Here is a 19,366-nt window from a genome sequence, read left to right as displayed (position 1 = left end):
ACAAATGTGCGTGGGTACAGCATGGTTAGCTACTCAATCATAGATGGTTATCTTATTTTTGGAATACCATGAATGTAATAAAAATCAAGTTCAGGGTTTGGCAAGCTTTCAATAAATAACTTTGTCTTCATGACTTGGCTGAAACAAAACATCCTGTGGTAATAAGCTTAATAGGATTATTTTAGACGGCACTTTCTGTGAAAATGTTGTGGGTTTTTTTACTTAGGTGTTCATAGACACCTGTTTCTAAAGATGAGGTCCATAGTACTTCTGTAAGGTTTTGCCTGCCATTTCTTTTGTGTCCCTAATGCTCAAGCTGGAGGAAGGAAGCCTTTCTAAGGCCAGCCATATAAATAGATTAAATAAGTCATATGAGCAAGGTGTTGCTGTCTTCTATCTACGTAGCATTCAGAGTGTTTTATGCCAGTACTTCACCAGTGTAGAAGTGAGTCCCTCAGCCGCTTTCCTGAATGATTATAGGTACCCTATAGAACATTGTTTGTAAGCTCAGTAAGGCTTAAAAATATCTAAATGATGGGGTTTTTTTAAAAAAAAATTACCAGTAAAATTGCATGCTTGCAGCATACTGTCTTGGCCTTGGAAAATGCTACCTGGGCTTTTCTCCAAAAGCAGCGAAATCTGACATGCTGATTGCTTTGTTACCTCTTGGCAACATTGACAGAGAAAAGCTGCTGTTCCTGCTGCAGCAAACATCAAAGCAAAGAAAGAACAAGGAAGACTAAGTTAATAAATTCTTTTGCTTTTCAACCTTTAGCTTTTTAACCTTAAACCTACTTCCTCTACTTAACCTTGCTCATTATACAGTGTTACTTTTAAAGATGGTACCTTAAGGTCTAAATCCTGTCTCTGACTGTAACTAGGAGGGAGTTCTCAGGGAGGGAAACGGATATTCATGGTGATATTTGCAGCTTTCAGGATAGCTTTCCTGTCAGTTGTTCCCCTCTGTAATATAATAAAGAGCATTCTCGTGGTGGTTTATTATTCTCATTAGTCCATTGAAATAAGAGTTGTAAATTTACACCAGAAACCTTTGCTTCCTGGAGAAAGGGAAGTGTAGCTGGGATGATGGAGAGGACTTGCAGGCATCTGATGGGTAGTAATGCCTGTGGGCAGCAGTGTCTGCTGGGAAGTTGAAACAGCTCTGACTTCGGCATTGGAAGGAATCAAGACCTAAAGCAATCATCTCTCTGGCATAAACAGCCATGTGAAGTGTTTTTATCCAGCACACCTTCATATCTAATAGTGTGTTTTAAAATTAATTATGTACTGAAGTTTTCTATTGAATTTGGAATTTTTTACCCTCAGTGTTGATTTTTCATTTTCAGGTTTTTCGGTAAAAGAACTCTATGGGACTGTAGAGGAGCTTCAAATTTAAAAGAACTACATCAACTTTTAAGTGAAATAATGATCAGAAGGCTGAAGAATGATGTTCTAAAACAGTTGCCTCCCAAAGTTAGGCAACGTATTCCATTTGACCTCCCACAAGCTGCAGCTAAGGTGAATTTTCCACTTTTGCCAAAACCACATTTGTTAGTAATATCTATGTATCCCACAAGCTGCAGCTAAGGTGAATTTTCCACTTTTGCCAAAACCACATTTGTTAGTAATATCTATGTATTCGTATGTATTTATATGTGTGCATGTGTATTATATGTAGTTACAAAGAGTGTATGAATATATAGCATAGCATCTCTGTTATTCTTTTTAAAATATAGAATGAAGAACATGAATTCGGCAGTTTTCTAGCACAATGATAAAATTTGCTCTAATTTTAAGTATGCTCTTCTTCCTTTCTGTTTTCCTTTCCCTTAGATTTTGAATCCTACGGTTACTTTTAGTCAAATTTGGTAGAGTTCTCAAAAGCACTCAGTTCCTAAATGTTTCGTGCTTGAAATGTACATGTCTAGGTAGAGCATGCTTTGTACTATATATCTAAACACTGGTCTCTTCTGCCAATTAGAACTTGAATACCACTTTTGCGGAGTGGGAGAAATTAATGAGAAATCTGAATTCAGATGCCACTGACAGCCACTTTTCTCAAGTCATGAATCTAATCACACGCATGTATAAAGAAACAGCCATTGCCAAGGTAAGCGTGGAAGTCTTTTCTTAATATATGTCCAGACGTAGTCTCCCAACAGCACTAAATGGGGATGTACTGAAGGTGGGTACTTCAGGGATATACCTGTGTGTCAGCAGCTGCTGCAGCTGACCCAGGATGGTGCTGATGCAGCCCTTATGCAGACTGCACTCTGTCAGTACTGGTTTTCCCCATGGATAAATGTGAAAGAACGATCCCCTCTAGCTAGGCTCTTTCCATTTTATCAAATAGGACCCCATGTTCTGTGTTTCCTCCTAGAATACTGTATCTTACAATGTAAGGAAAAACAAGTTAATAACCAAAATCTTTTACTTGCCTACTTTTTACCCTGCTATCAGGCTTCATTATGTACCCTATTTTTAGAAAAGGATAGAAAAAAAAAAAAAGTTCTGCAGACTGCGGGAGCAGTAAGAGTTGAGAATCTGACTGACTCCTTCAAATTTTTTTCTCCTTGTCTTAAAAATATCACAGTGGTTCTGTTGCTATTTCTAGTCTCTTTCCTCTGGTAATCCATTTTCAAACAGGGAGTTGAAAGGCAAAAAAGAGAGAAAAAAGAAATCTGAGGACTGCTGCAGTGGATATTGCATTACCCATTGATCACTGATAAATTCTATTATTAACTGTCATCATTACTTTAATAGTTTTTGTAAAAGATATTGAAAATTATATTTGACCCAAAAGAACTCTATGAATGTTTAAATAGAGCAATGTTTTATTATTACAGTATCATGAAAGTATCAAAATTATTCTTTCCATTTTGATACATGGCTTTCTGTGGGTGCAGATACAGAAGTTCTGATTAAACAATACCTTTTCTGTTTGAAATATGTTTGGACAGAAATCAGTTTTGGTTTTTTTACATATGGCTTAGAACACCAGATAATAGTGTTGTAACTAAATGGGGTTTTATCTACATCATCTGGAAGAAGTGCCATGTAATTATGTGATCTTTTGAGGATAAATGGTTTTTTTTCTCTGAAGGAATGAGATAGGCTTCTCAAGGACATAAAGCTGTAGTATTTTTTCTTTTAACAAAATTAATTTGAATAATTTTATACTTGACAATGACAGCGTTTGATAAAGTAAAAACAATACCTTTTTTATTACAAGAAATTGAAAGACATTAAAATAAAAACTGTCTTTTTGAACATTTTGTGTGTTTAACTAATGAAAACGCACTCTCTTACTCCAGGCAGGAGCAGTAAAGGACTACATCAAAATGATGCTGGAAAATGACAAACTGAAGTTTCTGGTTTTCGCTCATCATTTAAGCATGCTTCAAGCCTGTACAGAGGCAGTTATAGAAAATAAGGTAATGATTTAACAAACTGGCACACAAATTTAACTTCAGACTTTACAAATACGTGAGCTGTGTTCGAATTCAGTAAAACTACCCATGTGTACAGGAATTTATGGATTTTAAGTGTATACAGGTCAGTGCCACTGCATTAAAGGGATCGTGTGATTTTGAAGAACTGTTTTGTATTTAAGGATAATGTAAATATTCATATCTGGTATGATACTTTAGTAGTGTTGAATCAATCTTATAGGCAGTTGTTTCACAAGTGTTTCTACCAATGTGCTTCTGTCTACTTTTTCTTTTTTACAGAGCGGTATCATCTCACCTGAACGTTTTCTACAAAGCAGTAAAAATGTTTGCAAGCAACCTTCCTATTATTTTGATCATGGACTCTCAGCTATTGCTGGGGAATGATGGCTAACTTTGCTGTTTTGTATTGTTATTATTTTGCAAATGCTTGGAGTTTTAATAAATCATGTCAGGGACATTCCAGATTCTTCTGCAGAGTATTCCTTTTAAGATCCCATGTTTGTTCTGTCTTCTTTTGTAAACAGGGCATACTAAGTCTACACTTCTCCAGATAGAGGCTTAATTGTAAATCAGAGGGCAAAAGAGATGCATCCCTATCCCCATGACAGGAATAGAACAGATGTTTTAATATTTTCATTGGGGGACAGAGGATGATTGGGTCTGAAAATGGGCACTGATAATGTCATTTTGTCTCTATTGCGATACGTTATAGGTTCGCTACATACGAATAGATGGAAGTGTTCCTTCCGCAGAAAGAATACATCTCGTTAATCAGTTTCAGAAGGATCCTGATACCCGGGTTGCTATTTTGAGTATTCAGGCAGCTGGTCAGGTAGGACAAAAAGGAAGATACATGAAATAAGAAATTGGAAGAATATAGGTACTGAAGTCACTGGTGACCAAAGTGTTTTACCGAAGGCAATTTATCTTCATGTAATATGTCTTTTGCAGGCTCATGTATTAATTTTTTTTGCACTAATCGTGTTAAGTCTTATAAACCTCTGTTGAAATTACTTGAGCAAAATCAAGATAAGCAGCAGCATCTCATTCTGGAATAATTATTAAAAACTCCATTTCTCTAAGAGTACCAGACTAATAAGAAATAAATGTTACTTCCCTAACAAAAAGGAGTATGCGGTCTTTGCATAATGTTGAAGTATTTTTTGAATCTTACTTACATCTGTCTGAGGCCCAAGGAAGAAATCAGTGTAATAGGCCCATCTGCTGTTGAGGTGGTCCTTCTTATTTCCATATAAAAATCTTCTGTACGACCTTTAGCTTTCTTTTACTTCAGATATTCAATTGTTTGTGCATGGAATCTTTTCTAAAATGCATCTACTTCTTTTGTTTAGGGTTTAACTTTCACTGCTGCTACTCACATTGTGTTTGCTGAGTTATATTGGGATCCAGGCCACATTAAGCAAGCAGAAGACAGAGCACACCGAATTGGGCAGTGCAGTTCTGTGAACATTCACTTCCTTATTGCAAAAGGAACAATGGATACTCTTATGTGGGCAATGCTGAATCGCAAGGTATGTGTGGAATAGAACTGAATAACCAAAAACTCTCTATGGTTGAGATAGCACTTAAGTGGATGTGCCAAATAATGTTCTTGCTTATCTGGAGCACTCTCCTACTGTAAGACAAATTGCTACACCTAAAAGTACTAATCATTAAAATATCTATGTCTGTTCCGAATTAGTCTTTTCTAGCTTTTTGCTCTCTGTTTCAGATCAAAGGTAAATAAGGTAAGTCTTCGCCGAGATGAATGGGATGGTTCCCATAGACAGGAGATAATTGCTTTATCTTCCTCCTAGCTTTTTATTGCTCTGATTGTTCAATTTGCAATTTTAAGGCGTCTTGCACAATAATAACAAATAGAGTTTCTTGGCTTTGTGTTTGGTTTTTGATTTTTTTTTTTAATTGGATGAATGTTGTGTCTTACTAAACTTCATTTCTGAGAGGCAGAAGCATTCTCCAATAATTCTTCTTCATCAGACCCAAGATAACAGTAATCTTATCTTCTGTTGCCATGTTCCTCAAGTATTACCCAGTCCTTGTTAGGAAGAGTAATTCCATTGTGTTTCCTTTCCTGGAAGATCTTTGAGAGTTCACAGAACTAAAAAATAATTTGGCTGGTTTGCTTTTGTGACCTTTTTGTAGCCTTTGATACCCTTCATTACTGTTTAGTTTTGATAACTGAGGTGTATTTGTATTCTGTGGGCTCTTGTTTTCTGACATTTCCAGAAGTGACAATGTAGAAAGAACTACCTTTCGAACTCTAGTTGTCAGAAGTGTTTGAGATTGTGATTACACAGGGTTTCTTCTGATCAAATGCTGACTTATGGTGGTTGTTCCTGCATTTGTCTTCCCCTGTATCATAGTGGTGCAATTGCTTGTGTCCATACAGTTATTAGAGAAACAGATAACCATTTTTTTTGCCAATATTTTTTTGAAAAGTAATCACAGCTGAAAGAATCTAGGTGCTGCAAACTGTATTTATAGACATTTAGTTGGGGAATGAAACTCTATTCTAAAAATATTTCAGAATAGATTCTGAAAAAAATCTCAGTCCATCCAGTACATTAAGAGTCTCCTCAAACATGGCACAGAGGGGGCTCAGCAATTCACCAACAATTTACTGTACAAGAGTTCTGTCACTAAACTGTTTCCTTCAATTAATTCTTCCTTGGTTTGTTTTCATGTGTCAAGCAAAGAATGTGAAGACTGTAGGAAATGTGCACAATGTATATATTCTCTGTGCACAATGTATATATTCTCTTTTAATTTCAATAATTACTGACACTTTGTATACACCTTTTCACAAGTCCTAGTGTGTTAAATATGCTACTTATTATTATTCTTGCAGAAATGGCTGCTAGAAGAGGAATAGTTTTAATCACCTAAGTTATTTTGAATTACTAGCAGAGTTTCTTAATTTGCAAATGCTGAATTGAGTTTGCAAGGGAAGCAAACTGAATATAGGTAAAAAAATTTGTTCCAACATGTGAATTCCTTGGAAACTTTATGCAAGTCTTCTTTTGCAGGCCAAAGTTACAGGCAGCACCTTGAATGGCAAGAAAGAGAAAATGCAGGCTGAAGAAGGTGATAAGGAGAAATGGGATTTTTTGAGTTTTGCTGAGACCTGGACCCCAAATGAAAGTCTAGAAGATCCCAAGAATGAACTTCTATTTACGCATGTAAGACTCAAAACTTATGTTTTTCTGTTTTTTTTCCTTTAAAAAATATAACAATTGCAGACTTAACTAATGAAGAAACACTAAATAAGTCAGAAAAAGTAATGTAAATTCTATTTTAAAAATTGGATGAAGTTGGGGAAAATGTTTTGCTGGGTGTAAATGTCATCTACAGGCTTCTGATGGGTCCTTATGTTATGTTTAGGTGACTGACCCACCCTCAAGGTCAGAGAAGACCCACATAATTTCTGTTTAAATTACAGCTTTATTAGTTGTCTTGAATTTAGTTAGCTGTTATTTTTAAAACAATGTTTAAAAGCCTTTCCTTGTAATAGGCATCAACAAAAAAGGCATATAGTGTAACAGTTCTGTGGATTTGTTTTCTGATAGTGCTATTTCAGAATTTTCATGAGAATATTGAAAATACTTTTTACAGAATAGGACTGTTGAATTGTTCTTTCTGCTAGCTGTTTGTTCTTAAAGGAAGACACATTTTGTTTCAATCTCCAAAGTATAAAATAGCTTTTTGTCTTAGCAAGTAATATTAATGGAGAAAAATCTTCATTTCAACAGCTTCTGATGCAGTAATTATAAGTGGGGTTTACATATTTCTTTCCTTTTATTTTAGTTTGAAAAGGAAAGACAGCATGACATACGGTCTTTCTTTTCCCCAAAATCCTCCACTGAGAAGAAACGCAAAATATTTTCTGGTAATGAATCATTAAGCAATGATTCAGCATCTTCTGAAGTCACAAAAGAAGAAGATGCAGAGAAGACCAATGAAAACCTGGATTCCACAAGAATAAGTGATGTGGATAAAATTGGTCATGAAACTACCTGTGAACCTGAAGCGAAAAGAGCAAGAAGCATAAGTGAATCTACTCCAGTCAACTTCAGTAAGAAAAAGTCTTTGACTGGAAAACAGCCCTCTTTGTTTTCAGAAAAAAACAATGAAGTCCTTCCTTGTGGCTTAAATACTTCAAGCAAAAGTATGTCTTTAAATAAAGTTTGGCACTGTAGTGTTTGCACTTACAGTAATAATGAATTGCTCCCTTACTGTGAAATGTGCAATTGCCCTCAAAGCAGTAATGGTAAGTAACATGTGCTGCAGAGAAAAATATGCATTTTTTTTGTTTCAGTTGTGATTAGTCTCAGAAAATAGAGCATTTCTGAATATATGAATATACACAAATCTAGACAAAATATGAAGAATGGTGTGTTTACATGAACAGATGCCTGTTACGTGATCCTTCTTAACTTTGCTTTCCCCAAGGATCTTTTACATTATTCTAATTTGAAACACATGGAAAACACAGATAAATGTTAACGGGATATAAATTCAGTGAGGAAGAATATAGGCTCAGTTTTCTTTGCAGCAAATGTAGCTTTCCTTTTCCTTGAGGTTTATGGTTATTCTGAATCCAGTTGAATGGCAAACTTTTTCTCTATCTGTCAAAACTAAATGTTGTGGGTATAGATGTTTTATTAACTGGAGTATTGTTGTGAGAGACATGATGTGGAAAATATGGCAATTCTTGTAATTTCTTAATAATGTTCTTGTAAAACATTTTTATAAATGTATTCCCATATTTGACATTTCAATTGCAAATGAAGGAGTAAGGTTCTTTATCTTTCTTTTTTTAATTTTATTTATGTTTCTTTGCTTGTTCAAGTAAGGACATCTTCTCAGTTTCACAGGTATAGATCAATGCCTGGAAAACTACTTTTGTGTTTATGGTATTACAATAACTCTCTATATAATATGGAATTGATAACTGCATTAGTCTTTGCATATATTTTGGCATTAAGCTGGGTGCATGAAATTCCCTAAATGGAAGACCTTCTTGTGTGTGTTTATTTACCTAATATTAAAGGTGGCTCTGGTTTCCTAAGTGGTTGCACCATTAGACAATAAAATGCAATTTCTCTGTATTTCAGTTACATAGTCCTGTCTCAGATGTGTATTGATTAGGTTCCTGTTTGTATGGGTAGCATAAATAATTGTTTTTCTTGTTTCTTCAACTATAGTTAAGAGAAATTGTGAGGCTCCCACTAGCCAGACTGAGGAAGATGTGTCGGAGGACTCCAGAAGAAATGAAGAGAGCACAGCGTGCAGTAATGAAAATGGAAGAGAAGATTTTGGGGAAACAGTGACCCAGCAATTTGTTGAAATCAGAGAACAGGAAACTGCTGAAACTGAAAATGAAAAAAGTGAAAAAAAGTGTAGAGAAGGTAAAGTGGGACTCCTATGAAAGAAATATTACATCCCATGGCAAAACTGTATTAAATGCCTCTGGCATGAAAATAACTAAATAATAAAAACCTACACATTTGATAGATAGACAGAACTACATACACCAGTACACGACTTTCTCATTTTAGCCTGGGATGTTTATTGAATTTTGATGATGGATAAACCCAGCCTTTCTGTAGAACTCCTGAAGCAATACGGTGGTTTTCGATGACATAGGAACTATGTGAAACTAGCAGCTGTGAACCTCTATAGTTTTATTGAAACTTATGGCAGCATTTACTTGTGTTCAGGACAGACACAGGCAAAACAAATGAACGGTAATTCAGAAGAAACAGAAAAATAAAATACACATATATCTTAATAGCTTGTTGCTTGAGCTATGTATCTTATTATGTTGTTCTGGAATTAGGTACAGAATCCTCATGTATATATTCTCCTGAGTTTTGTTCCACGATTGCTGAACACTCGAAGAAAAAGTAAAAAGAAAGATTTACAATGTTCATACAGAAATGTGTTTGCATGTACACCAAACCGGAAAAATTCACAAATAACTTCTTAAAAACATATATAACATTATTTTTAATGTCTGAGTAGACCAAGTGAAATGAATAAAAAAAAAAATTTCTAATACCAACACTTTTTCTCTTTATAGGAGATGTAGATAAATCAGACATGTTTCCAGTATATGATGGTCTTATGTTTTGTGCAAGCAGGAATACTGATAGAATTCACCTCTATACAAAGGTAAACCTGAACTATGTATGTTTATTATAATTTTAAAATTACAAAGTAAAATGTTGTTCTATGAAATGTGTATTCATACTTTCATTTGTTACACTTTGTATAAAAAGACCAGTATTTTTGTATAAGCTGAAATGTATGAAATGTACAAAAATTAGTTTATCATTCTAGTTCTTTCTCAGTGGAATTAAGTAATAATTCCCTACATATATAACTTAACTCTTAGCTTACAATATGGGGCTAATACATTAGAAGTATGCTCAGATAATCTGTTAGAAATGCAAGTGATAGTTGTTTAATTCCTTTCTATAATTATAGTGTCTTATCACAAAATAAAATAAAAATGACAATGAATCCTGACAGACTGAGTAAATAATATATTGTCACCACATTTTCAGAAAGCTAGACAGTGGTGCTGTGCCTGAGTCAGTAACTTGCTGAATAAAACACATTATTGTTAATCTGCGATGGTAACGGGAGTACAGAAATTAGGATTTGATAATTTTCCAGGTCATTTTTCAAGAGGGAATCAGGACTTTTCTGTCCCTTAAAAGAAGGAATTGGAAAGTTCGCTGCAAATATTTCTTCAGAGCAGCTGAATGATTCTGTATTCAGGTGCAACTGCAAAGCATCACAGATAGCTGAGGGCGAGTCTTTGAGATAATATGTTTTTATTAGGCTGATACAGCTGGGAAAAAGTGAAAAAAGGGTGTCGTCTAGTACTTGAAAACTTGTATTTAAAATGCACGCTGCTTCCTAGCTTCACACATTTTACACTAAGACAAAGATGCCTTTTGGATGGTATTTGGGCAACTACTGTGTATTGATCTCAGTTTTTTTGGCTTGGATCAGAATTTTATTGTGCCAGATACTGCACAAAGTCTTTCTGCTGAGCCATGAGACGCTGGGTAATTCTGCTTTGACTCCTTCTTTCAAATGTTTGTGAATCATCAATAAGTCCTTGGGTCATATGTACCCACTGGGACAACTTGTTCCTTAAAAATCAAATGGAGTAGAACTTTTCAGACACTTATTTAAAAAAAAAAAAGTCTAATAAACAATGCTCTATCTAAGATTCTAGTCTTAAATTGTAATGGAGTGACATTCTCCAGTCTACGATCATTCATTTCCCTTGGAAATTCAGTCAAGAGGATTATAATTTCAGTTTTTTAATTTAAGGCAGTTTGTGTGTTTGAACTGTTTGCAAAGAAGAAAGATATTTTCCAAGTTTTTTTTTTCACATGGTTTACTTTCAGACATATTAACGTGAATCATGTTTCTTGTAGATGTGGTATTATCATATGTCTGTGGCTTTTTTTTTTTTTCCCCTGGAAAAATCTTACCTTGAGGGACTGAATTTAGTAGGAAGGAAGATAATTCATTTGAAAGAGATCTAGATTGTGCTACATTGCATCTGTAAACAAAACCGTTTGCTTGTCTAGGATGGTGAACCACTGAATCATAATTTCGTTCCGTTGGACATACAGCTGGATAACTGGGAGGATTTACCAGACACTTTCCAGCATAAACGAAATCGTTCATTGGTAAGAACAAATTCTGCTGGCACAGTAATATATTTAATATGGAGTGCTTTGACTTATTTTTTTTTAATAAATGCAGAACACTGGCAGGCCTTGGGATCTAGGCACAGTTTAATCAATGCAAGTAGATCTTATAAATGTTGATGTGAATATTAATTATGCAGTCTGTTACTTTGGCAAATTATCATGCCTCCTGTTAACATTTCGGTAGATGAAATCAACCAGGCACCATTTAATTTCTCATTTACAGGATTAGTAACTAACATTAATAAGTCAACAGAATAGCATTTTAAAGGTTATGAATTAAACGGGGCATGTTATGAATACGAATGTGCTAGATTGTGTCAGAGCTGCAGTTCTGAGCAGGCCTCCACTCGCTTCCTTTGGTCTTCTAACAATTTTCCAAGCAGTGTAGGGCGCAGCTCGTGTAGCTTCAGTTAGTTCAGTAATAAAGATCACATTCAGAAGGGTGTTTGAGGAGAGCATTAACACTGTCAACCCAATTACTCAAGTAAGGAAATACAGAATTTAAATTGGATGTGCAATATTATCTGCTTAACACAGTTTTCTTAAATGTTCTTTTCCATTTAAAGAGAAATATAATTTGGAAAATCAGATTCTGTTGTGTAGGAACAAAACTGGTTCTTTCTGGTAGGATCTCCAGCAAGGTTGGAACTTAAATTCATAAGACAGATACTTGACTGATTCAATGAACAGTTTTCTAAGCAGCTAATGTGTGGGTAACGCAAATGTTGCCAAAGGATTTCAAAGCTATTCGTGAGACTGAAAGGACAAGTTAAGGATCCCGTGTTTGTGGGCACGGGGTAGCACTGCCTTATGGAACTTCCTGTATCTCAGCCTTCTCCTCTAGATTAGAAGATCCATAGTAGTAAATGCTCCCAAATTAATCAAGGGGATACCTTCTTGTTTCTGTTTCCTTTATATCCTGACATTTCATCGACTTCTTTCTTCCTGTCCGTCTCTGAGGAAGTGAGAATCACAGAATGGTTTGGGTTGGAAAGGACCTTAAAGATCACCGAGTTCCACCCCCTGCCATGGGCAGGGACACCTCCCACCAGCCCAGGTTGCTCAAAGCCTCATCCAGCCTGGCCTTGAACCCCTCCAGGGATGGGGCATCCACAGCTGCTCTGGGCAACCTGGGCCACTGCCTCACCACCCGCACAGGAAAAAATGTCTTCCTAATATGTGATCTAAATCTCCCCTCTTTCAGCTCAAAATCGTTACCCCTCATCCTATCCCTGCACCCCCTGATCAAGAGGCCCCCCATCTCTCCTGTAGCCCCCTTTCAGCACTGGAAGGCCGCTAATAGGTCTCCCTGGAGCCTTCTCTTCTCCAGGCTGAACAATCCCAACTCTCTCAGCCTGTCCTCGTACAGGAGGTGCTCCAGACCTCTGAGCATCTTCATGGCCTCCTCTGAACTTGCTCTAACAGGTCCATGTCCTTCCTGTGCTGGGGACTCTGTCCTGTGGTTATAGTTACTAAGAAATTCAATTACTGGTCCTGTCAGTTTACAGCATCAAAGTTTTGGGGGTTCTTTTGTGGCTTCACAGCCTGTAAAAAAAATATTAGATTCAGTACCAGAAATTAAGTTGTTCTGAGCCTCTTTATCTTATTATACTTTCAAATTCTAAATGCAAAATAAGGAAAGGTGATCAGTGTTCTCTATTTCCTTTCTGGAATACTTCGTTAAACAGTTCATCAGTTCAGGATCCTGTGGTTGTTTCAATTTGAGATTACTGTGAAAGGTGATGAACTGCAGGTTAAACTGCTCAAAACCTGTTGCCCTTTGAATATTTTGATGGTAAAACATGTCTCTACTTGTTAGTCAGATCTTTGTGTGCTGCACTGAAATGCCACAGAAAAGAAGATGGCAGTATTGCCGCAAGAACAGATGCATACTTAAGATAATTTGGTGATCTGATTTCTTATGTCATTAATTGCTAATTTACTGTAATAATTTTTATTACATGTGTTTTTCTGACACTGTATTATTGTAAAGGGATATAACAGCCTCAAAGCAAGTACATCAGTGATTCTGTTAGGTTTTACAAGATGGAAAACTTTTGTGGGAAATGGACTCATACCTAGTTGAATTGAACAGCTCTTCTGGTTTACCTGTAGCTAAGCCTCCCACACTGACATTAGGGGCTGTACGCTATGGATTGTTAATCCAGCATTAAGCATGTGTCAGAAGGTTAGAGGAAAGAAGAAAGGTTCTCTGTAAACCCAGTTATAAATGCTGTTCAGGTAACAGGAGTGAACTTTCCTTTCCTGAGAGGCCTGCTGCAATAGGGAGAATGGCTCTTGTAAGAAGAAAACTCTTTGCATGTCTGTTTTTCCCGTGGGCAAAGTCTTGCTTATACAAGGAAGGTTTACCTGAAGCTTTATCAAGAAATCTTTCTCCTGTTGCTGTACCTTAGATTAGTAAATTTCTGGATCAACACATCAGTCATAGCAAAAACATCATTTTAGACAGTGCTAAAGCTGTTGGAGTTCTTCAGCAGATGAGGGTGAGGGGTTGCAGCTTGTATGAAAAATGACTTGAAGGAACTGTTTCTGATAATACCAGCTGCTTTCATCCAGTTTTGAATGTATTAATTCATAGCACTCTTTTGTTGTAATTAATTAGTTCTGTGTAATGCCTGTCATGCTGCTGACAATAGCATTCTCTACCAGATACTGAGGTTTGTCAAAGAATGGAGTCATCTAACAGCAATGAAGCAGAAGATTGTCAGAAAAAGTGGTCAGATATTTTGTAGTCCTATTCATGCTGCAGAGGAGTTGTCTAAAAAGCAATCAGTGGGCAGCAGCACAAAAAGGTGTGTGGATTTTAATTTTTGCTTTCTCTTACTAATTGCTGCAGGAAGCTTGATATAATTAATGTAACTTGTAGTGGAATGATACTGAGGCTGTAAAGTGGTGTTTGATGATTGCTTGTCACATAGCGAGAAATGTAGGCAACCGAGCATGGCAGTAAATCTGTTGGAATGGAAGTGTCTGCTTCCCTGTCCGGCACTGCGCTGCATTCAGCAGCTGTTCTGGCTTTGCTGCGCTGCTTATTTAAACATATGGAACTTGATGGAGATTTTTGAAGTCATGACCACAGGGATTCAAAAGAAAAGTAAGGTCAAAAATCTTGTTCTACCACCTAGAAGCAGGAATTAATCATTAGTTGCCATCAATGATATAATGCTTTATTTATAACTCTCAGCCTACTCCAGCACTTTCTGATACTCATTTTTATTTAAGCAATTCTGTCGTCTGTGGATGACATTTCTCGAAACTATTGTTTTCCTTGCTGGGTCTCATTGACAAGGGCTAGAGTTTAATCCTTGTTAAAATCTAAATTTATCTTTTTTCCACTTTCTTTCATTTTTCTCATGCTCTGTCTTCCCTGACAGACATTTACAGCTTCAGGGTTGGCATTGCTCTCCACAAAACTTGCGTACAGGTTAACTCGCCAAGGTGCCTCTGCAAACAGTCTAAAACCTTTCTGTTCCACTCAGGCCCCTACTGTTAAATTCTCCAGGGTGGCTATTTTGGCTGTAGGTAAGAATTCAAGTAAATAAATAGAGTTTGTAATTCCAGTAATACAAGGAGAAGCAGCAGGTAGTAAGTGCTTCTTAACCTCTTGCCTGATTGTTTCCTTCTGTAAAAGTAGGAGAGATCTAACTGAGAAATGCGTTAGAAAATCTGCTGTAACCTACAATGGTCTTCTAACGTACTCTGTAGGACTTGGTGTGTGCATAGTACAGAGATGCAGCCTTACGAGGAGTTGTCTGAATAGTGATTTTTGGAAGAATGTTCAGAGTAAAGGGATTTTAAGTTAAGAGTAGTGGTGTTTTGTATGTTTTCACATTAAAATAAAGAAGTGAGTTCAAACAACCAGTGGAGCAAGGAGTCCTCCAGAGCTTGTAGTTTCCTGTGTTAGCTAGAATATCAGTGAGACTTCACCTAACTGAAACAAAATGGCTTTCAGATTTCACTGCCAGGCAGTATCCAATTGCTTTCATTTTCATATGGTTAAATGCAAAACAATCTGTTTGCTGGCTAGAGCCCAATCTAGTTTTAGAAAAATATATGTGATAACAGAAGTATAATGGTGAAGTCTGTTTTCCCAAACTTTATTAATTTCTCATCTGGGAAATGAGGGATGTTTTAAGAGAATATGCTATACCAATCTTGCTGCAGCCAAGAGTGAGTATCTTTGAGGGAGATTGTTTCCTTGGTAGTATATTGACAGAATTTTGAATTATTTTAGGTATGTGACCAAGGAAGATGTAGCAGCAGCCTCCCTTAGCAAAGCCAGCAGCAGCGGGGGCAGCATTCGCCTCATCTCGAAAGAAGGTGGGGTTTGTCTGAAGAAGGAAAATGAACAGGCAGGTCATGCCACAAAGTTCATTAATGCAATAAGGTGATTAAGCTGTTTCTCTACGGATTTTTTTTTTCTTTTAGGGTAGCAAAGTTATTTGCTATGAGTGTTTACCTTGTTGAAGTGCAGTGTTTAGATAAGAAACTTGCTGTAGGGCTAATGAGCTCTCTTTTATTCTCATAACAATTTAGATTACATCTGTTGTCTGGTGATATAGCTGCTAATTAACTGCGTCTAATTAAAATGAAGCAAGAAAACAGCTACATGATTTGGTTAAGGAAAAAAGAACCTTAGCTCAGGCTGGCTTGTGAGATGAACAGCAAATTGGGGATGCCAAAGTTTTTTCTATTCTGCTTCAAAATTTAGAAAGAGGGAGAAAAGAACATGAAAATCCTAGATAGAAAATACCCTTTTAAAAAATGTCATTAAACAAGCAGTGTGTATCCTGCCTGGATGTAAGCCTTGTTTGGAGTAGGAAAGTGCGAGGTAGCTGTGAAAGTTGTGTGGAGAAACCAGGATGTTTCCTTTGACTTTTTACTTTTGGTAAAGAAGGGGCTGAAACATTTTACATTTATGTGTGTACATACCTGAGAGAGGCCACCATTTGTTTATAAATACAGGATTATTTCAGCTAATAATGCAGTCTACATGTGTAGATGTAGTAAGATATGCAAAAGAAAAATCTGTTACATTGACAAATTTTGTTTAAATCGAAACAAAAACCAAGTAGATGATTGCGTTGTGCAGGTATCAACCTGAGATATTATTTCAACTGAAATAGGTATTTTGGAGTATAAAAGATATCTAATTGAAATATACAGGGCATAAAAACCTACTGAATCATTTGCTGAATACCTCCTTTATTAACTGTTACTTTTTTCTCTGTAAACAGGTTGCTTTCAGAAGATGGAAAGGGCCCATCAGTCCTTTGCTCAGAGCAGACAGAAGCTGAAGGCTCCTCCTTCTCCAAAGGCTATCTGCAAGCCTTGGACAGCCAAGGGAACCCCCTCTGCCTCAGCTGCCAACAGCCAACAGCTCAGCTCGACCCAGGCTGCCAGGCCCGTGCCTGGGACACGCGGTTCTGCTCCCACGCCTGCCAGGAGGACTTCTCAATTCGCTCTAGTCAGAGCTACCTTAGGACTAAAGTGTTTGAAATTGAACATGGTGTTTGCCAGTTTTGTAAGCAAAACGCCCAGGAGCTTTATCTCAGCATCAGAGACGCACCCAAGAGTCAGCGTAAGAAGCTTCTGGAGAGTTCTTGGATGTCTCACCTTCCACTTGGGCAGGTAACAATACTGAATTTTAAGCAGTAACAGCTAATCTGTGTATTCCTGTAGCAGATAGTTCAGATAAATCCAAAATGTTTTTACAGGCTGGAGATTGAAGGTTAACCTAGCACCAAGAACAGAATAAGAAAAACCAAAATCTTAAACATAAAAAATGGCAATGCCTTCTAACACATTTTTCATTGCTGAAAGGCACAGGCATCAGAATTCAGATTCCTTAGGGATGGGAATATTGCAGCCAGGTTTACGTGAAATGCGCTTTGGTTCATAACCATAACATTTGTTAACAATTTAAGAATGGATGTAGTCTATTAGTATGAGGTTATTCCTACTTTGCAGAATGTTTGGTAGGAGCTTAGCAAAAGCCACTTCTCACAGCTCCTCCCAGTTATTACCTCAAAATGCATTTCAGACTACTGCCATTCTTCCATGGTTGTGATTGCTGCTTCACGGGCTTGAGGGCTGTGGAACAGGGAGGGAGAACATTCCTACATAAAGTGGTGTTTCTGTTCACCAACTAAAATGTTTCTATTCACCAACTGAAACTTCTGCTGCAAAGTTGAAATTCTGCTTCAGACATTACTGGTTCTAAATTGTTTAAACTTTGCAGACATCCACTGAAACTTACACAAGAAAAAGTAATTTACTGTCACTTCTTGTACGCGTGAGATCAGTTTCACTGCTTGCAGCTTTTTAAAATAAGGTGGTGCGCATGTAACAGTCTGAGATGAGAAGCCTTGTGGAGTGAAGGTTTCTTACAGCCTGCTCAGGGAACAGCACTCTGTGGTGTGTTTGTTAGCTTTTTGAAAGCTGATATAGGGCTTTATCTCCCAAGGTTTCTCAGTGCTCCTTATTACACTTCCCACTGTCTCCATCAAAAACTTAAATGACAAACACCTTGTTAGAGTCCGCTTCTTTAAGCTGTTGTGCATTTTTACTTGTGTATATTTGTTTTTAATATTGGCATTTGATGATAAAATGGCATTGAAGATAACTTACTGTATCAATCAAGAAAATTGAACCTTTCATTCTGTTTTTCCTTGATCCATTGTGATTACTGTGAAAATACGCCAACTGAATTTACAGTTATTTTGCTTGTCCAGTGGGAGTAACAAAAACAACACCTACTTTCTTTCTCTTGATGAAAACTATGAATAGCTACTTCCCTGAATTGTTTTCTTGTTCTTATGGTAGAACACAGAAGAAATATCTAATACTTCCAGTGTCATGTCCTTTGTTTACTGCAGTTGAATGAAATTATAACGAACCCGACGGAAGGCCAGTTCTGGCAGGTAGACCACATCAAGCCCGTTTACAGTGGAGGGGGACAGTGCTCCCTGGAAAACCTTCAAACCCTGTGCACGGCCTGCCACCGAGAGGTCAGTATGGCACGGGCAGAAATCCTCACCCTCTCACCGGGAAATGTGATTAACTGTTACGGGTGGCATTTACCACCCCTCACAGCCCCTGTGCTCCCAGCCTCTCCATCCGGCCCAGTGCAGATGAAAGGTTGCATTAAACTGTTACAACAGTTTCCTCAAGATTTGGGAACATGTCACCTTAATAAACATTTTCATTTTATTATGTTGCCTACTGGAAAATTAGACTAAAGTGTAACTGTGGGCTAATGCTTTCGAAACATCGAGCACACTGTTGCCAAGTAACACCACTTACTGAACAGACCTCTCTTTCTCTTTTGCAGAGGACCGCAAAACAGGCCAAGGAAAGGAGCCAGATGAAGAGACGTTCTCTAGCTACAAAGTATGGCTGTGATATCACAAAATTTTTTGTGAAGATGTAAAATGCAAAATATATTCAGTTACATTATAACTCAAAAACCAGTATAGTTACACAGTTTTCCTCATGCACTGATTTAAAAGAAAAAAATCATCTTTGTAGTCTATCATGCTGTTGGTAGAGGGAAGAAGATACAGATTTGAACCAAGACATCATTTATTACACTGATTGTCAGACAGTCTTGAGTGAGAGCATCCAAGGGACTTAATCATGGTTATATTTTTATGACCCTGTGGTTTAAAGCTAGATTTCTGTGTGTAACCTTAATGCAATTTTGAAGCATCAGTATTTTCCTATTACAGTGCAGTTAGAGCTGCAAGAATTTGAGGAAGTTCTGTTGGGATGTCCATTTAGTCTTACAGGGGTCAGTTGTACTGGGGACATTATGGACCAAGCAGATATCATAGCTTAAATTCTTTTCTTTGGTCACATACCAAAATTACTGGAGAAAATACAGGCTCTGACATCTGTTATGACAAAAATAGCATAAGTGAGTGATTTGTCTTTTCTAAAACTGTCTCATACCTACAAAACATATTAATAGCAGCCTTGGGAAGACTCGGCCTACTTTGGCACTGGGCCTGACTTATAAGACATTGGCACTTAGAAATTATGTCTGTTGAAATCTGTTTTTACTTAAACCAGCTTGTATAAATATTACCAGTTATCTCATCACATATAATTTCTGCCCAATGGTCCAGTCAC

At 37.0% G+C, this 19,366-nt stretch overlaps 1 protein-coding gene across 1 annotated transcript in view; it reads left to right on the top strand.

The window, feature by feature from the left end:
- Nucleotides 1–18,665, top strand: part of ZRANB3 (zinc finger, RAN-binding domain containing 3) — a 43,351-nt gene extending 24,686 nt beyond the window's left edge. The window contains exons 6-20 of the mRNA XM_010084711.1: nucleotides 1,347–1,518; nucleotides 1,982–2,110; nucleotides 3,315–3,434; nucleotides 4,165–4,284; nucleotides 4,805–4,984; nucleotides 6,500–6,652; nucleotides 7,278–7,740; nucleotides 8,678–8,881; nucleotides 9,556–9,647; nucleotides 11,087–11,188; nucleotides 13,883–14,025; nucleotides 15,468–15,602; nucleotides 16,471–16,864; nucleotides 18,112–18,243; nucleotides 18,567–18,665. Coding sequence (XP_010083013.1) covers nucleotides 1,347–1,518; nucleotides 1,982–2,110; nucleotides 3,315–3,434; nucleotides 4,165–4,284; nucleotides 4,805–4,984; nucleotides 6,500–6,652; nucleotides 7,278–7,740; nucleotides 8,678–8,881; nucleotides 9,556–9,647; nucleotides 11,087–11,188; nucleotides 13,883–14,025; nucleotides 15,468–15,602; nucleotides 16,471–16,864; nucleotides 18,112–18,243; nucleotides 18,567–18,665 — 2,638 coding nt within the window. The remainder of the gene's footprint in view (nucleotides 1–1,346; nucleotides 1,519–1,981; nucleotides 2,111–3,314; nucleotides 3,435–4,164; nucleotides 4,285–4,804; nucleotides 4,985–6,499; nucleotides 6,653–7,277; nucleotides 7,741–8,677; nucleotides 8,882–9,555; nucleotides 9,648–11,086; nucleotides 11,189–13,882; nucleotides 14,026–15,467; nucleotides 15,603–16,470; nucleotides 16,865–18,111; nucleotides 18,244–18,566) is intronic.
- The last annotated feature ends 701 nt before the right edge of the window (nucleotides 18,666–19,366 follow it).

Source organism: Pterocles gutturalis, unplaced genomic scaffold (assembly GCF_000699245.1).
Source record: "Pterocles gutturalis isolate BGI_N339 unplaced genomic scaffold, ASM69924v1 scaffold7435, whole genome shotgun sequence".
Taxonomy (NCBI): Eukaryota; Metazoa; Chordata; class Aves; order Pterocliformes; family Pteroclidae; genus Pterocles; species Pterocles gutturalis.
Note: the sequence above shows the minus strand (reverse complement) of the source record. Positions and strands in the feature narration are given on the sequence as shown.